The sequence below is a fragment of the Dama dama genome, chromosome 4 (genome assembly GCF_033118175.1).
Source record: "Dama dama isolate Ldn47 chromosome 4, ASM3311817v1, whole genome shotgun sequence".
In the NCBI taxonomy this organism is placed as follows: Eukaryota; Metazoa; Chordata; class Mammalia; order Artiodactyla; family Cervidae; genus Dama; species Dama dama.
Window position 1 is genome coordinate 30,471,281 of NC_083684.1, and position 22,126 is coordinate 30,493,406.

Sequence of the window (22,126 nt, forward strand, 5' to 3'; positions counted from 1 at the left end):
AATTTAAATATTAATTTTATATTGTGTTTTTTTTTATGGAATCCCATATGGTAAGCATTTCCTCAATGTCAATGAAAACCCATAAACACCATCCATTATCTCATGGAATAATACATTAAAATTTACTTTAGTATTCCTGTCCTATTGGATCTGAGGCAGGCTGACCATACTTTAATGCTATAAAACATTATGCTCAGCCTTATGTGCATATATCTTTATCCAAATCTCTGATGATTTTTTTTTAGATTTATTTACTAAAGGTTTAATTACTAGGCTAGCTTGTAGGACCATTTCAAAATTCTTGATATATATTGTTAAATTGCTTCCAGTATATCAGAATGAGTATTTCTTAATTCTCTCTGTTGAGATACTCAGATTAATAACTAAAAATAATGCTGCCAATTTCATAAGCCCCTCCTTACCAAATAAAGAAAAAAGAACATCACACTTTTTAAATTTGTATATTTTTTTATTGCTAGCTCTTTCCTTCCCTCTGCTTTTCTTATTGTTCCTAAATGTTATTATTCAAACATGTGCCCTATTATTCTTTTGAAGACTTGTGTTGTGGTTGTAGGAATTTAATAAATCTCAGAAGTTTAAGGCAGAAATGTTAAAAAGAAAAAAATGAACAGAAATATCTTTTGGGCAACAAGCTCCCCAAAATAATTTCTCCCGTTCATGAAAGTTCTTTCCCTTATGGTTGGAACATGAATTCTTTCTAAAACTTTAAAATGTCAGAGCCAAGGTTAAAGCCCCTCCTTATGGCAACCTCTGCTTGACCTTGAAGTAAAGTAAAATCGTTCAGTCGTGTCCTACTCTTTGTGGCCCCGTGGACTGTAGCCTACCAGGCTCCTCTGTCCATGGGATTTTCCAGGCGAGAGTACTGGGGTGGGTTGCCATTCCTTCTCCAGGGGATCTTCCCGACCCAGGGATCGAACCTGGGTCTCCAGCATTGCAGACAGATTCTTTACCATCTGAGCCACCAGGGAAGCCCACACCTTGAAGCAACTGTTTAATAAGTGCTGTTTCGGCCCACAGAGGACTGCTTCCTCCAAAAACCACCTCTTGCTAAAGCAAAGTGCAAAGGTGGGAGATGAGGGAGGCAATGAAACAAATTAATTTACATCCTCCTGTCGGGATAGCACATATTGTTAAACTACTTTGTGGGGAAATTTTAATGATATGAGGCAATTATTATGGTCATATGTAATAACACATACAATAGTATCATAATTTTATATGCATAAGTGGAATAAGTTCTGAAATATTAACAGAGGTTTCTCTGAGCAGTGCGATTGTAAGTGATCATTTTGTTCATTTTCCTTTTTTTTTTTCAGGCATTTTCCAAATGTGATAGTATCCCCAAGGTGGGGAGGGGATGTGATATCTCCCCACCAGTCTGCCTTGGGGCCTGACTGTTAGAGTCACTGGCTGTGGCATAACGATCAATGCAAAGCACAGAGGTCCCCATGTGGGGAGCCCATGAGTTAGTCCTGAAGGAACAAGATGGGCATCTCTGCTGAGCATCAGCAGGAAAACTGACATCTTCCTGGGGCTTCGAGAGGGGAGAGGAGCGGGGAGGAGAGAGCCCAGGAGAGAGGGGCTGTCCCCTTCCTCAGCCCCTTCTCCCCTCTGCCACTGCTGCACACTCCCCAGGCCACGCAGGAAGCAAGACACATGAGAGGACAGACACAAAGGAAATGAAATGCCAGACTGAGGTTTCCCGAGACACGGGGAGCAAATTTTCCCCTTTCTGCAGAGGTTTGTATTTAAGTCTGCACGTTCAGGCTCACGACTGAATTTACTTCACTCTTCTTGAAATACATGTGAAAATCACTGGAAAGGTTCAAAAATGGACAAAATGGAAGACACCTGTCAGGCTGCAGGTATTCTCAAAGGAAATGAAGACTAGCCTGTTAGCAATAAAATACAATAAAATGTGCGTGTATGGACGTCCTTGTGCATGGGTGCATCAAAACGGGCTTGTGTGAACTGACCCAGTGCCCCTATATTTATTTATTTAGAAGGTTTCACCATTCATTCATTCACTCTTTACTTACTCATTCAGTAAATACCCAGCTCAAATCCTTTTCCGCCTCCCCCAACTACGCACCCTTAAGCAAGTGATGAAATTTTTCCAGAATTTTTCTTGTGCCCATAACCAGGGGCGTCCTGTAGGAACACAAAAGGCTGGCACACGGTTGGCTCTCACAGTGGGCAGCTGCTACTAATGCTGTTGTTGTTCACTCAGGACTCGGCCTGCCCCCAGTTTCTGATTGCTCACAGCCCCCCGGAGACGGACACCATCAGGTGTGTGTCTGCTGAAGGGAACCGTGTATGAATCCATGTTTTCCAGATGCTGGAGTCCCAACCTACATGTACGAGTTTCAGTATCGCCCAAGCTTCTCATCAGAGCTGAAACCCAAGACGGTGATAGGCGACCACGGGGATGAAGTCTTCTCTGTCTTTGGATTTCCAATTTTGAAAGGTGATGGCCCTTTGGTGACTATAAACTTGGAGTTAGGAGATCAGGGTTCAAGTTTATTTGGTGACCTTGGGCAAGTTCCTCCTCTCCAGGTCTTTGTTTCCTGAATCACCATCACAGGGTGGAAGAACAAAGGTCCCAGCCATTCTTTTGCTCTAATGTACCTGATGGAGAATGCGTATCCTTGTGCCCTCACCCATGGTCACTCTAAGAATCCAGACCTGGGCATCAGCAAGACGGGAGCTCGGTCGCCTGCAGGGCCCTGCTCAGAGCTAGAAGTCCACCACTCACTCTGCCCTCACAGGAACACATCAGAATGTGCGTGAGGGTAAAGTTAGAGTTGTTATTAATCTTGAATCTGGACTAACATGTGTGTCTCTATCCAATCGTCTATCTATCTAAAACTGATATCTTTTAATATCGTAATATATCTAGGTGTGTATTATTAAAAAAAAAACTTTTCACAGATGTCTTCAGTGCCTTAACCATTAGCAATTACAGACAAATTGTGTGTGACACATCACAGAACTGTTCATTACACACAGTGCCTCTGGGCATTTCCTGGTTGGGTGACTTTTGCAGGATCTTGCAGGTCGGTTATTTTCCAGATTCTGGGAAAATATGTGTGGATCAAGGACACCGAGAAAAGACCCAAAGGAGAGCATCCTGGGAGGTGGGGTTAGTCTAGCAGAAACCCTGGGTTATGTCCCTGAAACACTGAAGGGGGAAGGGCAGTCAGGACGGCACAGAAGACAAGGCGATATGCTTCTGGATCGACTCCAGCCCTTCATGAGCCCAGCCTCAGTCCCCAGACTGTCAAGCTTGAAGTCCACTTGTGTTACCCAAGATCTTCTTAAAATGCAGGCTTAGACTCAGTAGGTCTGGAGTAAGGCCCCCATTTCTGAATTTATTAACAATTTCTCAAGTGCTGCTACTGCCCATGAACCACACTTTGAGCAGCAGTGGCTTTGTCCCCTCCCCACAGATGGTGCCTCAGAGGAAGAGATCAGTCTCAGCAAGATGGTGATGAAATTCTGGGCCAACTTTGCTCGGAATGGGTGAGCTGCCTGCAGACATGGAGCGCGGTTGGGAAGGGACAGGGCGTGTCTGTTGGGTGGGGGGAGCTTCCAATGTGTGATGGTCAAACACCCCGCCCTGTGACCTCTCAGATGAGAGCTCCCCATGATGGACTGGCTGCCCACGACATGGTCAGCCTCCTGTCTCTGGAGGCATATGAGCCTTTGGCAGAAATGAAGCCGGGGGTCCCTGACAATCTCAGAGGTCCAAGACCACACAGCAGCTTTGGGGAATTTCTGTTTGATTTTGTTCCAGGAACCCCAATGGGGAGGGGCTTCCCCACTGGCCAGCATATGACCAGAAAGAAGGGTACCTTCAGATTGGTGTCAACACTCGGGCAGCCGAGAAGCTGAAAAGTGAGAAAGTGGCTTTCTGGAATGAGCTTCTGTCCCAGGACGCAGCAAAGAAGGCCCCACAGTCAAAACACATTGAGCTGTAAACAGGGGGTTTCTATAGAAGTGTTTATGTGCCAAAGAGGCGTCTTATTGTGGAGTCTGAGGAATTATCCGATGGGAGTGGCAGAGGTCAGGGAGGGGGAGTTTCTGTTTCTGTGGCCTCAATTTGGAAATAAATGTTCTTTTGGAGACCAAGTCGATGTCTTTGTCTTGCGCTGGAATGAAGCCATCCTCCTCAGTGAGAGAAGGATGAAGACAGTGGGCACCATTGGCAGGAAGGTGCTCTGGCCGTTCTGGCTCAACCTCTGGGCGTGCAGAGTGGAGCAGGCTGGGCCCTGGGAGGTGCTGAGGGGGATGCTGCATCTGCTCCACGCCTCTGGGCCATCCACAACTCCAATGAGAGGATGTGGGGGACCAGAGTGCCATGTTCCCCTTGTCCATGTGGAGCTGCCTGTAGAGATGGAGGCGACACAGACTGAGGATGTCTCTGGAGTGGGAAAGAGGGGACTGCGCATGGTGAGACTGAGGCATGGCTGCCTGGCCCTTCCTGGCCCTCCCTCCCCCTCCCGCAGGTCTACATGTCTTCCTTCAACTTACGGATTGTCCTTCCAGGCCCCTCCCTGTGGCCATCTCTTCCAACAAATCCTCTGAAGACTTTCTGCGGCCTGGACCACACCAGGTCCAAACAGTGACCACCCTGAAGTGAGTCCTTGAAGTGTCACCTGAAAATTGTCTCTTTCAGATCCCTGGGGTGACTTCTGGCTTCTCATGGGATGTAGAAATCTCTAAGAATGTTACGGCCACCCTTTCTGCAAGAAAAATCTGGAATATTCCAAGTTTCATGACTTTTTCTGATTCACCCAAAGAGACTGCTATTACCCTGAAGTCTGAAGGAAGATGAGCACCCTGGAAGAGAGATGAGACATGAACACTGGCTGACTGTCTGCTGACAGGTGGAAAATGGAGTCACCGTGTGTGTGAGTAGAGTGACTTAAAATGAGAATCAAGTGTTAAAGACCAACTGTGGGCGAGTATGGGAGTATACAGTCCTCAGAAACCAAGGATCCACAGGGGTGTTTACTCATTGCAGGCCCTCCTGCCTGGACCTCTATCAGGGAGCTTTGAGAAATACTGGTAACAGGTGGTAAGATCGGAGAAAACCTGCCCTAGGTGGGCAGGCTAGAAGCCCTGCTCAGACACTTCTTCCCCTAAGAAATGAAATCTCTTAACCACTGGGAAAAGGCAGCAAACCCATCCCCACCTTTGGGTCCTGGAGAAGAAGCTGAGGGAAAGGAAAATTTTAGGTTGAAAGCTGGATACATTTTTTTTTTAATCAGCAATGTAATTTAGCTATAGTTAACCAGAATTTTAAGTATTTCCCTTTCCAATGTTATAGATCTCAGCTCTTGAGTTTGCACGTGAGGACGGTATAGGTCAAAAAGGAATGGTCTTTTACTGGGTGTCCGCTGCCACCTGGTGGTAATTTAGTTCATTGCAAGCTGTGGGACATCCCATTTTAGTCAACCAACCAGCACATGAAAAGGTTGAGACAATCAGACATGCTTCGCTCAGATCCCAGAACGTAGTTCTAAGTTTACAGCTGACAGGCCCTTGAGTAAACAGTTTGGAGTTAGTATGAACTGGTATATGTAGTGACCCCCCCCCCTTTTTTTTTCTAGGGTCTTAGCTTGAATTTTTAGGACCTTGACTTTGTCCCCAGCTTCCCTGCAACTAAAAGCCCTATTTGGAATGCATTTATAAAGCTATAGTCAAGCATGGTTTAATTCATCATGTGAAGATGTTTTTGAGAATTTCGTAGTACAATTGGACATAATTATACATATTTAGGATGCCCAAAACTGGGAACATCTTGTATTAAAGCACTGTTTTCCAAATTGTCTGGTGTTAGAAACATAGCAATACAGCAGGCCCAAGGCAGGACCTTCCAGTGACTGTTAGTAGCAAGGAGGCCCAGGGACCTCAACGTCAGAAAGTGTCGACACTGTCGCTATGGTGACACAGGATGCTGGCTGAGCTTGAGGATGGTGAGTAGTCCCAAGACTCAGTTTCCAGGCTTCTGCCACTTCCCTGTCCCTCTGGGTCCAGATAAAATGGTTGTTCAGAGCTCAGTCTTGGCCAGAAGCCAAGTTCCACAACTGTTATTAATATGAATAATATTTAATAGCAATAACAATGGTGTTTCAAGAGGCTTCAAGAGAATTCAGCTAGGATTTTGGTCTGTTCTTAACATAGACTCATCCTGGTAGAACGTGTCATCAAACCTCCAATGGCTCAGCACTTCTCTGGGAGTAGAAACCAAAGTCCTTATGTTGGCTCACAAGGCCCTACATGACTCCCTCCCACTAGCTCCGTTTGCCGAGCCCTATACCATGGGACTATCAGAAATGTTCTGCCTTGGGACCTTGTCATCTCTGGTCCTCCGTGCCTGCGATGCTCTGTCAGTGGACTCCCTCCCTCTTTTCTTTCAAATCTCAGCCCCTCCCCCCAGAAACCTACCCCTTCTCCTGTCCAACTTTTTTTTTTTCCTGAGCATCTGTCATTATCTATCCTCCCCTAACAGAAGGCACACTCCATGAGGGCAGGGACTTTATTATGGAAAAATCCTTGCTTTCTCCAGACATTAACGGGCATGGTGTGCACATAAGAAATAAGTCAGACAAGCAAACTTGTGAATTAAAAGTCTCTTTCTTTGAAACAGAGACGTTATATGAAGGAAACCATTCTTAAGACTTCCCAGGTGGAGCTAGTGGTAAAGAATCTGCCTGCCAATGCAGGAGACGTAAGATATGTGGGTTTGATCCCTGGGTTGGGAAGATCCCCTGGAGTAGGGAATAGCAACACACTCCAGTATTCTTGCCTGGAAAGTTCCACAGACAGAGGAGCCTGGCAGGTTACTGTCCATGGGGTCCCAAAGAGTCGGACACAACTGAGCAACTGACTGATTCATAAGGCATTATATAGTTACTATAAAAAGATGTCTTCTATTTATGGTTTAAAAGGCTTAACTTTTTACTTATCCCATGAAGCAACATAACAATCCCCCATCTTGGTTCCATAGATTCAGATGAGATCTGAGCTATGTTTCTTCATTTCTCCTATTTGTTACCTTAAGGTTTTATTTAGTCAAGGATGAAACAAGAACAGTGGAGGGCAGCTGTGAAGTAAATTGCCGTAGGTCTCTGAATTACCACATTGGAGAAATTAACTGTGAGTGCTCTGGTGGCCCTAACAAAATCAAGAATTTCATCATTGGTGGTCTGGGGTCTGAGGTTCTGGGGTCAGTATCAGATATGGTGTCAAAGGCTGAGGTCCATCCTTGTCTTTGCTTTTTACAGGGCATGTCACTGTGGGTCAACCCCAGTGCCCGAAGTGTCTGGCACATAGTAGGTGCTCAGTGAAAAGGAAGCTGGACTTGGCAATGCATATTTGGGGATACGTGAGTGGATGGTCAGAAGACCCTTGGGATTCACAGGGGGTCCCAGGTGGGAGAGAAAGGTGGACCTGAAGGATCCTCTCCTCTCCTTTTTTGATGGATTCTGAACACTGTCAATTCCACCAACACTTATTGATGCCCACAGGCCAGTGCTTGGAGTGGAGGAGCGGGCAGGGAGGTCAGAGGCCAGCACGGAGGGCCCACCCAGGAGGAGTTCACTGCCAAGTCCACAGGGCCAACCAACACAGAACGAGGTAGCCTGCACCCCCGTGGGGCCCAGAGGCCACTGAGTGGGGAGTGAGCTGTTCTGTGGGAAGGCGCTGGGGACCAGGACACCATGGTAGGTCCAGGAGAATGAACCAGAGATGATCCAGGAGGAGAAGTGGGGGCATCATTTTGTGGCAATAATGTTACATTTGTTTCTTTTTGCTCCCTCCCTTCCTTCCCCACCTTGATTGCTAAAGTCACATATTCTCTCTTGGTAGAAAATTTATAAATTATAGGAAAGAACTAAAAAAAACCTCACCACACAGAGATGGTGCTTCCCGCCATTTTAGTGTATATTCATGTAGACTATTGGGGGCATTATTAAATTTTTAACTATGAATAATACATGAATATAGTCTTCTTGTAAAAAATTAAAACATTATAGATAGGTCTCAAGTCCCTTTAGACAGCCAGCCCCACTCTTGGAGCTGGCTCCAGCCCTTGCCTCCCAGATGACCACTCATCAGAGTAGTAAGTATCATTCCAGACTGTTCCCTATGTATGTGGAGGTGTGGAGACCTGGGTTTGTTTGTTTTTTTTCTATTCCTTATCTATATATTTTACATTGTAAATTCAGTTCTGTGGGTGCATCTTTCTACTTCACATTTGAGTACTTATTCTATATGCTCTCATATGTACCTCTAGAAAATACGTTATTTTGTTGGGTTTTTTTTTTTTTTTCATTTGTTTGAACTGTGTTTATCCTGTTGTGATTTATTGACTTAGGACAAAGCGGTTGAGAGCTTAGGCTCTGGAACTTGATTCCGTAGGTTTGAGTCCTGTCTCTACCGCTTCTTAGCTGTGTAACCTTGGGAAGATTACTTAGCCTCTCTGCTCTTTGATTGTCTCCTTTAGAAAAATGAGCTTTTAGTAGTTAGTATCTCATCTCCCTTCCTAAAAGAGTTGTCATGAGGACAAAATGAGATAATACATGTCAACTGTTAAAAACAGGGGCTGCCACGTGGACGACTTCAAATGAATGTTAGGTCTGACAAATGTGCTGATATTTCTAGGACCATTTCATCATCAAATGGTGAGATAGCCTGACGGCTGAGAGCATGGGCTGTGCAGTCAGGCCAACAGCTCCCTGGGTTCAAATCCCAGAACCACCACTGGCCCAGTGAACTTTGGGCAAGTTTCTCAATTTTTCTGTTCTTTATCTACAAAATGGCTTGACAATAATACCTACTTTACAGGGTGAGAATTATGTTAGCATGCCTAAGTATTTAGAAGGATACCTCACTTAAGTGTTCTAGTAATTTTCTTTTTGTCTGCTGCCAAATTTTCAAAGAATAATTATAGTACCATTGTAAAAGCCATTTTCCAATTAGTAGATACTTCAGCTGTTTACCATCTCCTTTCTCATATGTGTTTCTCTACCCAGAATTGGAATTGCTGGGTCATTGGGCATGTACATTTCAATTTCTTTTTAAAATATTATTCTAATGGTTAATTTCTTAATATTTTTTAAATGCACATATAGATGTATTATTTTAAACAGTTGGATTAGTAGTTGCAGCCAGTTTTCTTTCACTTAACAACATAGTGAATAATTTCCAAATACAACAGCATTTTCTTTATCCATCTTTTTATATGCATTTTATTATGGAAAATTTCAAACATAAAAGTAAAGAGGATAGTTGAATGAAATGTATCCATCCCTTAGCTTCAACAAATGTCAACATTTTGCCATACTCTGTACGGCACTGCTAATAATGGTGGAATATGCATTGTAAGGGTGAACTGTGATTTATCAAGCTGGCCTCTGTTGTTGCAAAACTAAGACTTTATTTTTTCACTGTGATAATGGGATTTTTAGCATCTTGAACTTAGCGATGGGGTTTCTTGCCATCCCATCTTAGGCATTGCCCTGCTCTCTTCTCAGCCCAGCACTCTTCTGCCCACAGGTTTCTCTGATTCCCAGCTGGAGACAAGAATTCCGTGCAGGTGACTTTTTGAAGGTGAGAAGGAGTGAAGGAGGGGCCCGAGCACAGATAACTGTCAGGGCCCCTCTATCCTGCACCTCTCCCACTAGGTGCGGGGCAAAGCTCATACTGCTGAGCTGTCCTGCCATGAGCAAGGGTTTTGATTCCCTCAGGTCTGCCCAGCAGTGAGATGCAACCTGCCAAGCATCTTAGGGAGAGGCAGAGGCCCCAGTGTAAGGCGAAGGATGGTGACAGCCTGTAAGGGGGTCTGGAAGGGCAACATGCCCACATTGTGCATCGTGAGACCCAGCTGACGCCTACTGGCGAAAGAGGTTTCATAAGAAGCACGTGGGGGCGGAGGAAGGGAGGCTTAAGAGGGACGGAGTATGTGTATGCTTATGGCTGACGCACATTATTGTATAGCAGAAACCAACACAACATTGTAAAGCCATTATCCTCCAACTAAAATAAAATTTAAAAATAAATAAATAAAATACACATAGGGTTTACGAGTTTGGTATGAAAAAATAAGACCTCATTAAAAAAATTTTTTAACATTTGTTACATGTTGAAATAATAGGATATATTGCATTAAATAAGACATTATTATATTTTAAAAATACATTGTACAATATGGGGATTACAACCAATATTTTAAAATAACTGTAAATGGAGTGTGAACTTTAAAATTTGTATTAAAACATTTTTAATTAAAAAAAAAACATGAAGCATGTGTGACATTAAAGCAAATCTAACCCCCAGCACCTCAGAATGTGGTTGTATTTGGAGACTGTCTTTAGAGAGAGAATGAAGTTACCATGAGGTCATGAAGGTGGGCCCTCGTCCAATATGACTGCTGAACTCATAAGACAAGATCAGGACACAGACACGCAGAGAAGGAAGACTGTGTGAGGACCCAGGTAGAATTCAACCATCAACAAACCAAGGAGAGAAGCCGCAGGGGGGAAATATCAACCCTGCTGACACCTTGACTTGGGCCTCGTGGCCTCCAGAATCGTGAGAAAATGAATGTCTGTTGTTTACACCAAAAATGAGCTTGTGGATTAAACTGGAGGATGTGGGGTTGGAGAGCCAGGAGGCAGGAAATGAATCTCTCCTCCTTTCATATCTGGCTGCAAAGCCCACAGACGCCCAAGCTCAGGCTGAAGCTCGATAGGGAGTGAGATAAGAGATTGGGCAGCATGATGGCTCAAATGGAATTTAAGAAACAAAAAATGTGTACCAGCCAGTAAACTGAGCAGGAGGCAGTGGGACGTGCGGGAACAAGGCGGGAGGCAGCTCTGGCAGACGTGAGGGCCTTTGGAAAAACTGGCATGGGGCAGAGGAGCCACTGAGGACGGGGCGGTTAGAGTCTGGGACAAAGTTATTGACTGTCAGGAAGGAGGGGAGCACGCCGACTCGAGGGCAGGGCAGGGCTCCCCTGGCCACGCCAGAAAGTTCAGGTTCAGTACACAGGGGAGGGTGGGCTCTAATGGAGCTAAATATCCTCACCCTTAGACTGCTGAGGCCAGACCTTCTGAAGGTCACTGGCCTGCCATCCATCCTGCCACAGGACACCCAGAAAGCAGAGAAGAGCCAACATTGCAATCGGCAACCCCAGGGTTGCATCCCACCCACCCACGTTTCACTTGACTGGAATGTGAACCAGAAGGATCAGAATCTTTAAACATCTGGGTCTCCAGAGCACTGGACCGGTGTTGCTGCATGTCCCCGGGGACCATCTCAGCAACGGCTGCCCCCTGCAAAGTGGTCTTGCCACAGTCCCCACCACTCCCCACCTGCTTTGTTACTCATGAGCAAGAGTTCCTGGCCCTGCAAGGGGCTGTGGCGTCCCACTCACCAAGGCTTTGAGGAGTCCAACCTCAGTTTCTTTTTTTATTTTTATTTTCCTTCAATCTCCTTTTGAGGCTGCATATTCTACCTCTGGCTACAGCAGTTTGTCTGATGCCCAGGAAAGCAGGGATACAAGGGCTAGGGGTCAGTGGAAGGGGAAGATCCGCATGGAGGGTGAGGATGTAAGCCCTGCAACCAGGCTGTCTGGGTTCACATCCTGGCTCCCCTGGCATCTCAGTTTTTTCACTTATAATATGGGAGAAACGAATAGATATCAATACACGTACACTTCTTCGCACTCAGTGAACGATAACTATTAGTTTGATTCCTAGTGAAATAGAGTCCCCCCCGCTAAAACTGAGCTCCTCCACTGAGTTTATGATTAGCCTCTGTATCCAAAACTTTATTTCCTTTCTTGTTCCACACCTATTCTTCCTCAGGATTGAGGAACAAAACAAAAAAAAAAGGAAATTGTCATCAAGGAGGACCCGAATGGGCCTTTCTGGGACAGACCTCCCTTCCCTATGTCCTCTACCTGCCTCTTGGTTGTAGAAAAACTTTAGCCTCCTCGGCCTCCACCAAGTTCCAAAGAATAAATTTAATCAGAGAAGTGAGAAAATGCAGGAACAAAGGAAAACAGTCAAGCAAGACAAAAGTGATAGTTTAGCCATTAAAGTCGAGGATCTGCAGTTCCTCCTCAAGGGCAGGAGATTCTGAGCCAAATCCTTTCAAATGCTTTGCAGTGACTGAACCCCCCATCAGGTGGGAGAAGTTAACTGCCTGTTGCCCACAAGCACATAGATTCCAGACCAGCTGGAACCAGAAGGTTGAGGATGTTGACTCCCAATTACCTCACCGCCAGCCAATCAGAAGGCTGTCCACACCCCTGCACCCCTCCCCCTCTCCCTGTCTTTATAAGCCTTTCCCTGACCGCCATGGGGAGTTTGGGCCTTTCAAGCATTAGCTGCCCTGAACTGTCTGCTTGGTGCCCTGCAATAAACACTGCACGTTCCTTCACCACAACCTGGTGTCAGTAGATGGGCTTAATTGCATGCAGGTAAGCAGATCCAACCAGTACATCCTAAAGGAGATCAGTCCTGGCTGTTCACTGGAAGGACTGACTCTGAAGCTGAAACTCCAATATTTTGGCCACCTCATGCGAAGAGCTGACTCATTGGAAAAGAGGGATTGGGGGCAGGAGGAGAAGGGGACGACAGAGGATGAGATGGCTGGATGGCATCACCGACACGATGGGCATGAGTTTGAGTGAACTCCGGGAGTTGGTGACGGACAGGGAGGCCTGGCATGCTGCGATTCATGGGGTCGCAAAGAGTCGGACACGACTGAGTGACTGAACTGAACTGAAACAGACCGAAGTTTGGTTCGGTAACGCTAGCCCTGGGTTGTTCTTCCACTGGCCATCATCTCTAGCCGCTCCAAGCAGGCCACAAAGACATTCTCCCAGCTGCCCTCCCACTGACCACAGGCCTTCGTGTTGGGGCCCTGCCTGCTCCCCCAGGGCCCAGGCACTAGGCCCCAGGGTGATGAGCATTCTTGCACCTCCCCACCCGAGGGGCCGGGCCCCCTGCAGGGCATTGTGTGCTGTGGACCCAGGCCCCCCTCCCCTCCTCCACCCTCCACCTTGGGGTCCTCCAGAACTCAGGGAGCCACTCCCATCCGAGCCACACGGCCTTCACGGCTCCCTCCCCGATTCCAGAAACCACATCAGGTCTGTCCACCTGCATCAGGACACCCTGAGGAGGGGGGTGATTAAAATGCCAGATCCTCAGCTGAAAAACATCAGTTTCCTAGATCCCATGAATCCAAATCTCTGAGATGAGGGCTGGCAATTCACACACACAGTTTTTGAGATTAAATTACATTTACATTCAGTAAAATGTGCAAACATTAAATTCATAGTCTGATGGGTTTTGACAAATGAATATTCCCATGTAACTCACACACCAGACGTGACATAGAACATGTCCATCACCCTAAGAATTCCCCAGCCCCTCTTCCAGTCAATATGTCTCACCCACCCACAACCCCTGTTTCATTTCTGCCCCATATTAGTTTCATCTATTCATGAACTTAATGTAAACAGAATCCTACAGTCTAGTACTTGTTCTGGCTTCTTTTACTCAGCCCAGTGCTTTTGAAATTCAACCATATTATTGCATATATCAATAGTCTATTCTTTTATATCTGAGTAGCATTCCATTGTATGCATGCCCCACAGTTAGCTTATCCCTTCTTTGCTGGACATTGAGGTTTTTCCATTTGGGGCCATTGTGAAGAAAGCGGCTATGAGCATTTGTAGGTAAGTCTTTTTGTGGGCAGCATGCTTTCATTTCTGTTGGGTAGACACCTAGCAGTGGATTTTCTGGGCCTTTATTAGAAGCTGCCAAACTTTTCTAGAATGGCTGTAACCTTTAAGACTCCATCCAGCAGAATATGAGAGTTTCAGTTGCTTCACATTTCTGCCAACACTTGGTATTATCAGGCTTTTAAATTGTAGTCATTCTAGTGGGTATGAAGTGGCAGATCATTGTGACCTGAATTTACTTTTCCCTGATGACTAAGAATATTAACTATTTTTTCATGTTTATTGGCATTTTATATGCTCTTTTCATGAAGTGCCTATTCAAGTCTTTTGACCATTTAGAAAAATGGGTTGTCTTTTAAATTATTATTAATAATGATTAATTTTCAGATATTCTTTTATATATTCTTATAGTGTAAGCTCCGACAGTATTTTCTTTTTTCTAGTGCAAGTGCCTGACACACTTTGGTCACTGAGGCATCTATTTCAAAGAAGCATCCACTTCAAAAACAACTATTTAGAGTAAACACATTGCACGTCACACAGCAAGATAAAGAGCCAGGCTGCCTCCCCCAACCAAGGTTCCTTTCTTTTTAGAGGTCTTGGTTGATAACAACTGACCTTTGGTGCTACCTTTTTTTTCTCTTCCCATGTTTTAAAATTCCCACTTTTATATTTTAAATTCATCAATAAGGAGTGAATTCAGGAAAACCTACACTCCCCACCCTACCCTCAACCTCAATAAAAGAGGAACCCCAGGCCCATGCAGTCTCTCTCTCTCCCCTTGACCTTGCTGTGTGGCCCCAGATGGGATGTATCATTTCCAGATCTTATAAGTCTTAAACCTCATTTTTTTTTCCCAAAATTTCATGATGGTTGTAGCTGAAGGGTGTCTTCAATCATAAGAACCACATGGACTGGTCCAACCAAAATATTGGTTATTGATAGGCTGAGACCAGCACACAGTTTTGGTCATATGTCTTTTGTCATAGATAAATATTAGGAAATTTTCCTTTCAGTCAAGGGCTTGCCTTTTCATTTTCTTAGTGGTATCTTTTGATGATCAGAAATCTTAATTTTTGTTGAAAACCAGTTTGTTATTTCGTCCTATTTTGATGAGTGCTAGTTTTCTGCCTAAGAATCTGCCTACTGACTGTGTGTTTAGCAAGCTTCTCAGGTGGTTCTGCTTTGCACTAAAATTTGAGGTCTCAGTGGTGCAGTGTTAGGTATTTTCTCCTGCTGGCTCCCTTCCTCCTAACACATGTGTGCATGTATGCACGTGCGCACACACTCACATACCTGGACAAGGAATCCAGAACTTAAGAACCCAAGATATGATGGGTAGACAATGGGTTTTCCCTCGCTATGCACCCCCTTCCTCTTTGTAATAAGAACCCAACAATTGTCTGGGATGCGAATGTCCTGCTAAGACTACATTTCCCAGCTTACTTTGCAGCCAGTGGTGGCCATGTAACCAAGTTTTGTCCAATGACTGGTAAGTGGAAGTGGATATAAAACTGTAGGAATATATCCTTGAAGGAATGAGGAGCTTCTTCAGAGTCTTGCCCTTCTTTATGCTAGCTGGAACCTGAATGCAATAGCTGGATCTTAAGCAACCACGTTGGCCAGTGAGGAGGGATATTAAGGCTGATGGAGCAACAGTGTAGAAGGAGCCTGGGTCCTTGATGACTTGGGAGCCACCAGATTGTCTGGATGGCCTCTCTTCAGACTTCTCTTACGTGACAGAAAAATAATATCTTACCTTGTTCAGGTATTGGTGCTGTTACTGCGTTTGGGTTTTGTTTGTTTTCTGCAGTTGAATTGAATACTAACTTCTGCACCTGGCTGTTTTCCTTTGAGGGAGATGGAGAAAATGAACTCTCCATTCTTTGTAGAAGATGCTGACCAGAAGGGGGAAAAAAGGCAAAGCAAAACAAAATGAAAAACTGATACCAATTAATTTCTCAGGAACTCAGTCACATCTTATTTGGAAAGAAGTCAAGGAATCTGGAACATTCCTACAGCCTCTAATGTTTTCAAAGCACTTCCATGCATATCTTTTCATAGAGCCTCATTGCATCCTTCCAGGTGGGTTGTTTTTGGACACACAGTATCAACTTCCCCTGACACAGGCAAGGTCTGAGATTCAGAAGGCAAGTGACTTGCCCAATCCTCCCCTCCATGGCCCACACAGACCACAGGCAGTGTTGGGATACCCTGACTTTTTGCCCAGGGCGCTATGGAAATGCCTGAGAACCACAGTGGTACAGAGATGTCTGGGCATGCAGCATCTCAGAGGGCAAGGGTGAAATCCTTTTCCCCCCGATGACAGTGGGGTCTGCCAGAGCTGGGGCTCAGGTCAGGCAGGGGGCCACCCACTGTCAGGTGCCATGGGATGATCCTCCATGAGGATCTTGCCTCATCTGAGTCCCTGCCGGGGAATGTTCAGCTCAATTCTTTGTCTAAACAGCAGCCCCTGATTCTTCTACAAAGAGAATGATATGGTGGCAAGACCATGGGCCACAGCAAAAGACCAACTTTTGGTTCAAAAATCCTTCTCTAGTTACTTCACTACATGACCTTGAACATTTTCCTCTGCTCAGCTTCCTTTCTGCTCTGAAACACACGAATACTTTGAAAGCACTGTTGGAGGGATTAAACTAAACAGTATAAGTCAAGTATCTGCCATGTGAGTTCCTTTCCCCTCAATTGCCCTTTATGATAATAGGGTTCCTGGTATTCATTCTCCCAGAGAAGCAAGAAATTGCTAATTCATTACACTAATTACACACCTTCTGGGTATAAAGTATGATGCTAAGATTATTCACCAGGTAGAGATAAAACAACCTGATCCAGCTATCAGTGAGGCGTGTTCTGATTGTCAAACAACCATTCCTGGCTGGCTGAATGGAAGGCAGAAAGCAAAGAACCCTCTCTGCCAAAATAGATCCTGACAGATCCTCCCTAAATGTTGCTGGTGGGTGAAATGAAACGATGGGCTGAGTCCAGCACAGTCAACTCCACAACACAGAAGTTACCCCACTTCTTTTCAGGCTTTCATGTTAATATTTCTCTCATTCACTTGACATTTATTAAATATTCTATACAAGACCTTGAGTTGAAATGAATGTATTTTAATTTTACTTGTGGGAATTAATTTCATTTAAAAAAACAACAACAACAAAGAGAAACACTGATTCTTGCCAGGATAGATTTTTCACAAAAACTTCATAGAAATTTTGATAGATGATTTTAAAAATTGAGACCATACTGGATAAAAACTCTCCCTTCAAATCTTCCAGTTTAAACTGAACCATGAAACTGATGGTCATACTTTTCATAATATAAAATTAAATGCATTACAAAAAAGTAAATGCTGTGAAGACACATGGATTAAAAACATAAACATATTTTCCATTAAAGTTATATTATCAACCAGATGGATAAAGAAAGTTTTATTCTTACCTAAATGCCCCTCTTCTATGACTTTCAGAGGACTGTTTTTTCTTTTTCTACTCTAAAAAAGGATGAGACATCTAAGACAGATTTCAGCCAGGGGCTGTAGCCTGGCAAGTGTGCGTGAAATGGTTTTCATAAGGGTAAACTCTGGCGTTGCTTCACTGAAGTCTGAGTATTCAGCAGTCTTCTATCTCAAGGCAAGACAAGGTCTGGCCACATCACGTTTCAGGAAATGTTTCCAGTGCCCAGGAATATTACAGAACCCCTGACCACCAAGATGGGGCTACATGTAAGATCTCACTATATCACACATACCACTGTTAACCCCAGTCTGAACCAAATGCTGAGGGTGCTAATTCTATTTGAGAATCTCAGGTTCTGTGTTCCAGGGGAGTTGATAGGCTGGGGACGCTGGAGCCTTTGTTCTGAGGATCCCAGCCAGGGGGTCAGGTTGGTCCTTTTTCAACTAGCATTCACTGATCGCCCCCTGGTGGACATAAACCAGAACGTGCCGTGACCCGGCTCTCAAGGTGAAAGTTATAGAGAGTTGCCATGTCCTATGATGCACATGGAACAACAGACTGGTTCCAAACGGGAAAAGGAATACGTCAAGGCTGTATATTGTCACCCTGCTTATTTAACTTATATGCAGAGTACATCATGAGAAACCCTGGGCTGGAAGAAGCACAAGCTGGAATCAAGATTGCTGGGAGAAATATCAATAACCTCAGATATGCAGATGACACCACCCTTATGGCAGAGAGTGAAGAGGAACTAAAAAGCCTCTTGAGGAAAGTGAAAGAGGAGAGTGGGAAAGTTGGCTTAAAGCTTAACATTCAGAAAACTAAGATCATGGCATCTGGTCCCATCACCTCATGGGAAATAGATGGGGAGACAGTGGAAACAGTGTCAGACTTTATTTTTTTGGGCTCCAAAATCACTGCAGATGGTGACTGCAGCCATGAAATTAAAAGACGCTTACTCCTTGGAAGGAAAGTTATGACCAAGCTAGATAGCATATTAAAAAGCAGAGACATTACTTTGCCAACAAAGGTCCGTCTGGTCAAGGCTATGGTTTTTCCAGTGGTCATGTATGGATGTGAGAGTTGGACTGTGAAGAAAGCTGAGTGCTGAAAAATTGATGCTTTTGAACTGTGGTGTTGGAGAAGACTCTTGAGAGTCCCTTGGACTGCAAGGAGATCCAACCAGTCCATCCTAAAGGAGATCAGTCCCGGGTGTTCATTGGGAGGACTGATGCTGAAGCTGAAACTCCAGTACTTTGGCCACCTCATGCGAAGAGTTGACTCATTGGAAAAGACCCTGATGCTGGGAGGGATTGGGGGCAGGAGGAGAAGGGGACAACAGAGGGTGAGATGGCTGGATGGCATCACCGACTTGATGGGCATGAGTTTGAGTAAACTCTGGAAGTTGGTGATGGACAGGGAGGCCTGGCGTGCTGCGATTCATGGGGTCGCAAAGAGTCAGACACGACTGAGCCACTGAACTGACTGACTGACTGAACTGATGATGCCTAGCATGGGGTGAGGTGGAATGGGATGGAGTGAGTGAGGGCAGAGGGTGGCTTGGTCCTGGTGGGTCAGAGAAACCTCTGCTCAATTCTAGAATATTGTGACAACAGGCTCTGCCAGAAATAAAAACAATGTTTACTGAGCACCTAACATATGTTAAGACTGCTCTAAGCCCTTAACATGCATTAACTAATTTAATCCTTAGAGACAACCCCTCATAGTGGATTACTATTATCCCTATGAGAATAGTCACAATGTGAAAGATGTAATCCCCCCAGAGTTAGCCTGCATGGCCTTGGGTGTAGTTTCCAAAGAAGGGAGACTGTGTGGTGGAAAGCCCCAATGCCACCCAATGTCCATTACTGTCCACCACACTTGTTTGCTGATATTAATTTTCTCCTGGGTTTTCAGAGAAGGATTAAGTCCTCTGATTTCTAAGAGTGGTAATGCTAGAAGTCTGTTTCTGTTTTCTACTTTCATTCTTGGGGACAATTTTCTTTTGTCATTTAAGGTTTTTTTTTTTTTTTCTCTGAACCTCCAGCTGCAAATATGTTTAATAATCAACCACAACAGAGCCCCTGACAGATAAGCCTCAAAACAGATGGCTCTATTGAAAAGCAACAATTGAAAATGGAGGGTAATTTGAACCAATCAAGAAGATAGGGTCTCTAGGAGGCAAAGTTTCTACAGAAACTGTAACAAACTATAACCATATCCCCCAAGCTCCACCCGCAGATGAGCCTTTCTTGGGGGTGGATCCAACTTTTTTTTTAAACATCTGGAATGTTGAAAAGGAAGAGAGAGAAGCCCTAGGGACTTGTCAATCAAATTCACTTTACTTTTGGCAAATTCAGCATCAGTGACAAATTGTGCAATTTGACATAAACAAAGTTGATAGATGTCGGCAAAGCTGTCTTGAAACAGCAGCAGTGAAGAAATGTGTAGGATTTTTTTTCCTTTCACTCAACAGTTTGTTTAATAACAAATAAAACAACCAGATGTTTAAAAAAATCCTGCCACCTCCACAATGTCATCTGAGAGTTAACTGCTGATTAATGAGAATGTGAGGTTCGTTCCCATCCCAATTCAGAAACTTGGCAAGAAAGTCCATCTGAGAACTTCACTGCATAGCTCTTATTACAGTTCATGAAGGCTTCTAAGTTCACCTCTGAGGCTTTTATTGGACTAGAAAACACTGGCCTTGATATCGGAAGACTTGAGTGTAGGCTCTAGTCTGCCACTACCTCCCTCTGTAACCTTGGGTATATCACTTAATCCTCCTGGAGTTTGGGTTCCCACGGGATGCACGATGATCACCAGCCCTGCCCTGCCTACCCCCGGGTTGTTGCAAGGTTCAAGTGCGATACTAGATGTGAATCACATTTTCTTTAATTTCAAGCTTATTAATCTTTTCATTGAGAGATAATTACATCTGGTGAAGTACACAAGTCATAAGCCTACAGCTCAATAAATTTTTACATATGTATACACCTGTGCATGCGTGCTAAGTCGCTTCAGTCATGTCCAACTCTTTGCAACCCTGTGGGTGGGATGTAACCCACCAGGCTTCTTTGTCCATGGGATTTTCCAGGCAAGAATGCCGAAGTGGATTGCTACGCCCTCCTCCAGGGGATCTTTCAGGCCCAGGGGTCGAACCCACGTCTCCTGCATTGCAGGGAGATTCTTTACCCACTGAGTCATCAAGAAAGCCCATTTTATAGGGTAAGAACTGGCTATCCTGTTAGATCAGCAGCATCTTTACTGCCTCAAGATGGAGTTCACACTGAGGATGACCCAGCAGAAAGCTGGAAGGTCCCTGGACACTCAGCTGCTGAATCAACCAACCTGCCATCTACTGCCAAACTTCCAATTAGGTTAATAACACATTTCCTCATGGTTCAGGCCAAATTCAATCAGTTATTCAGAGCTCAAACATCCTGACTGATACACTAAATGATCTCAGAGCTCCTCTATTGAGCTTGGAACTACCCTCAGTATCTTTAACACATGACTTCTGGTAGACCCAACCAATTGTGCCGACACAGGAGTTAGAATTCTGGTCAAAGCCTATTTGCCATCCCTGATAATGCCAAGTCACCTTCTGTGCAGCTGAAATTAAATTCATCTAAAGTGCAAAGTAAGAAGCTTCCCTTTTAAGCTTTTAATGACTATTAAAGAATACTGCTGATCACTCAGTCACAGATCACAAAGCATTATGCAATTTGCTGCCACCCACTAAGAGCCCATCTCCAGCAGTAGCAGCTCAAGATAGGGGGCAATTGTGGAGCTGAATTCTGTCATTTAAGATATAATTCTAGCTTTCTTCCCATGTACCACATGCTAAGGATTGTGGGGGATACCAAGGAAGTAAAACAAGGTTCTAAACTGCAAATACTTGAGGAAAGTGAAGTGATAGGAATTCTGGGTAGCAAAATTATCAAACATTCCATAGTGAAGAGGATATTTTCCCTTTTTTAACTTTTATTGTATAATGAATAATATATGTGTGGTAAAGTATATAAATCTTAAATGTGCAGCTCAATGAATTTTTAAAAAGTGAATACATCCATGTGCCCAGCATCCAGATTAAGAAACAGACCATTAACAAACCTCAGAAGATTGTCTCATTTCCCTCCCTAATCAACAACCCTTCCTCCCTTCAAAATAACTACTGATGTGCCTTCAAAGTACTGCTACTGATCTGACAGTCTGTCACCATAGATTAGTTTTGTCTGATTTGAACTTTATATAAATGGAGTCATACATTTGGATCTGGGTTTTGCTTACCATTATTTATGAAATTCATTCACGTTATTATATGTGGATGTAGTTCACATATTCTTTTATTTACTGCAGTATTTTGCAGTATCACATCATAATTTATTTATTGCATTCTTTTTTTAATGGCATTTGGGTAGTTCCCACTTTGGGGCTAGTACAAAATATTGTGTTTTAAATGTTCTTGTACATGGCTTTAGCGAAAATATGTACACATTTATGCAAGAGATGGATTAAAACATACAAATATATACATACATACATAAAACTGTTGAATCACGGAGTATGTGTGCATTTAACTTAATATGTTTTGCTAGTTTTCCAAAATGGATGTTCCTATTTACAACTCCTCTGTAGTGTATGATGGTCTTAGTTGCTCCACAACCTTAAAAACATTTTTGTTTATGCTGGTAAAATATGCAACATAAAATTAACCATCTTAATTTTCAAGTGTACAGTTCTGTAGTATTAAATACTGCAATAATGTGTTTATGATTATTATAATGCTATCACTACCATCTATCTTCTTAACCCTTTTCAACTTGTAAAGCTAAAATTCTGTACCCATTAAATGATAACC

The 22,126-nt window shown here is 44.0% G+C and overlaps 1 protein-coding gene across 4 annotated transcripts in view; it reads left to right on the forward strand.

Annotated features, from left to right (window-relative positions):
* LOC133053999 (liver carboxylesterase-like) overlaps nucleotides 1-4,152 on the forward strand; it is a 28,102-nt gene extending 23,950 nt beyond the window's left edge. For 2 of the 4 annotated variants that reach the window (XM_061138547.1, XM_061138550.1), the window contains 3 exons: nucleotides 2,357-2,488; nucleotides 3,471-3,543; nucleotides 3,818-4,152. In XM_061138547.1, coding sequence (XP_060994530.1) covers nucleotides 2,357-2,488; nucleotides 3,471-3,543; nucleotides 3,818-4,001 — 389 coding nt within the window. In that variant the 3' untranslated portion in view covers nucleotides 4,002-4,152. Of the gene's footprint in view, nucleotides 1-2,356; nucleotides 2,489-2,605; nucleotides 2,827-2,986; nucleotides 3,189-3,470; nucleotides 3,544-3,817 lie in introns of those variants that run through there. The other 2 variants (XM_061138548.1, XM_061138549.1) reach the window with 2 other exon arrangements.
* The last annotated feature ends 17,974 nt before the right edge of the window (nucleotides 4,153-22,126 follow it).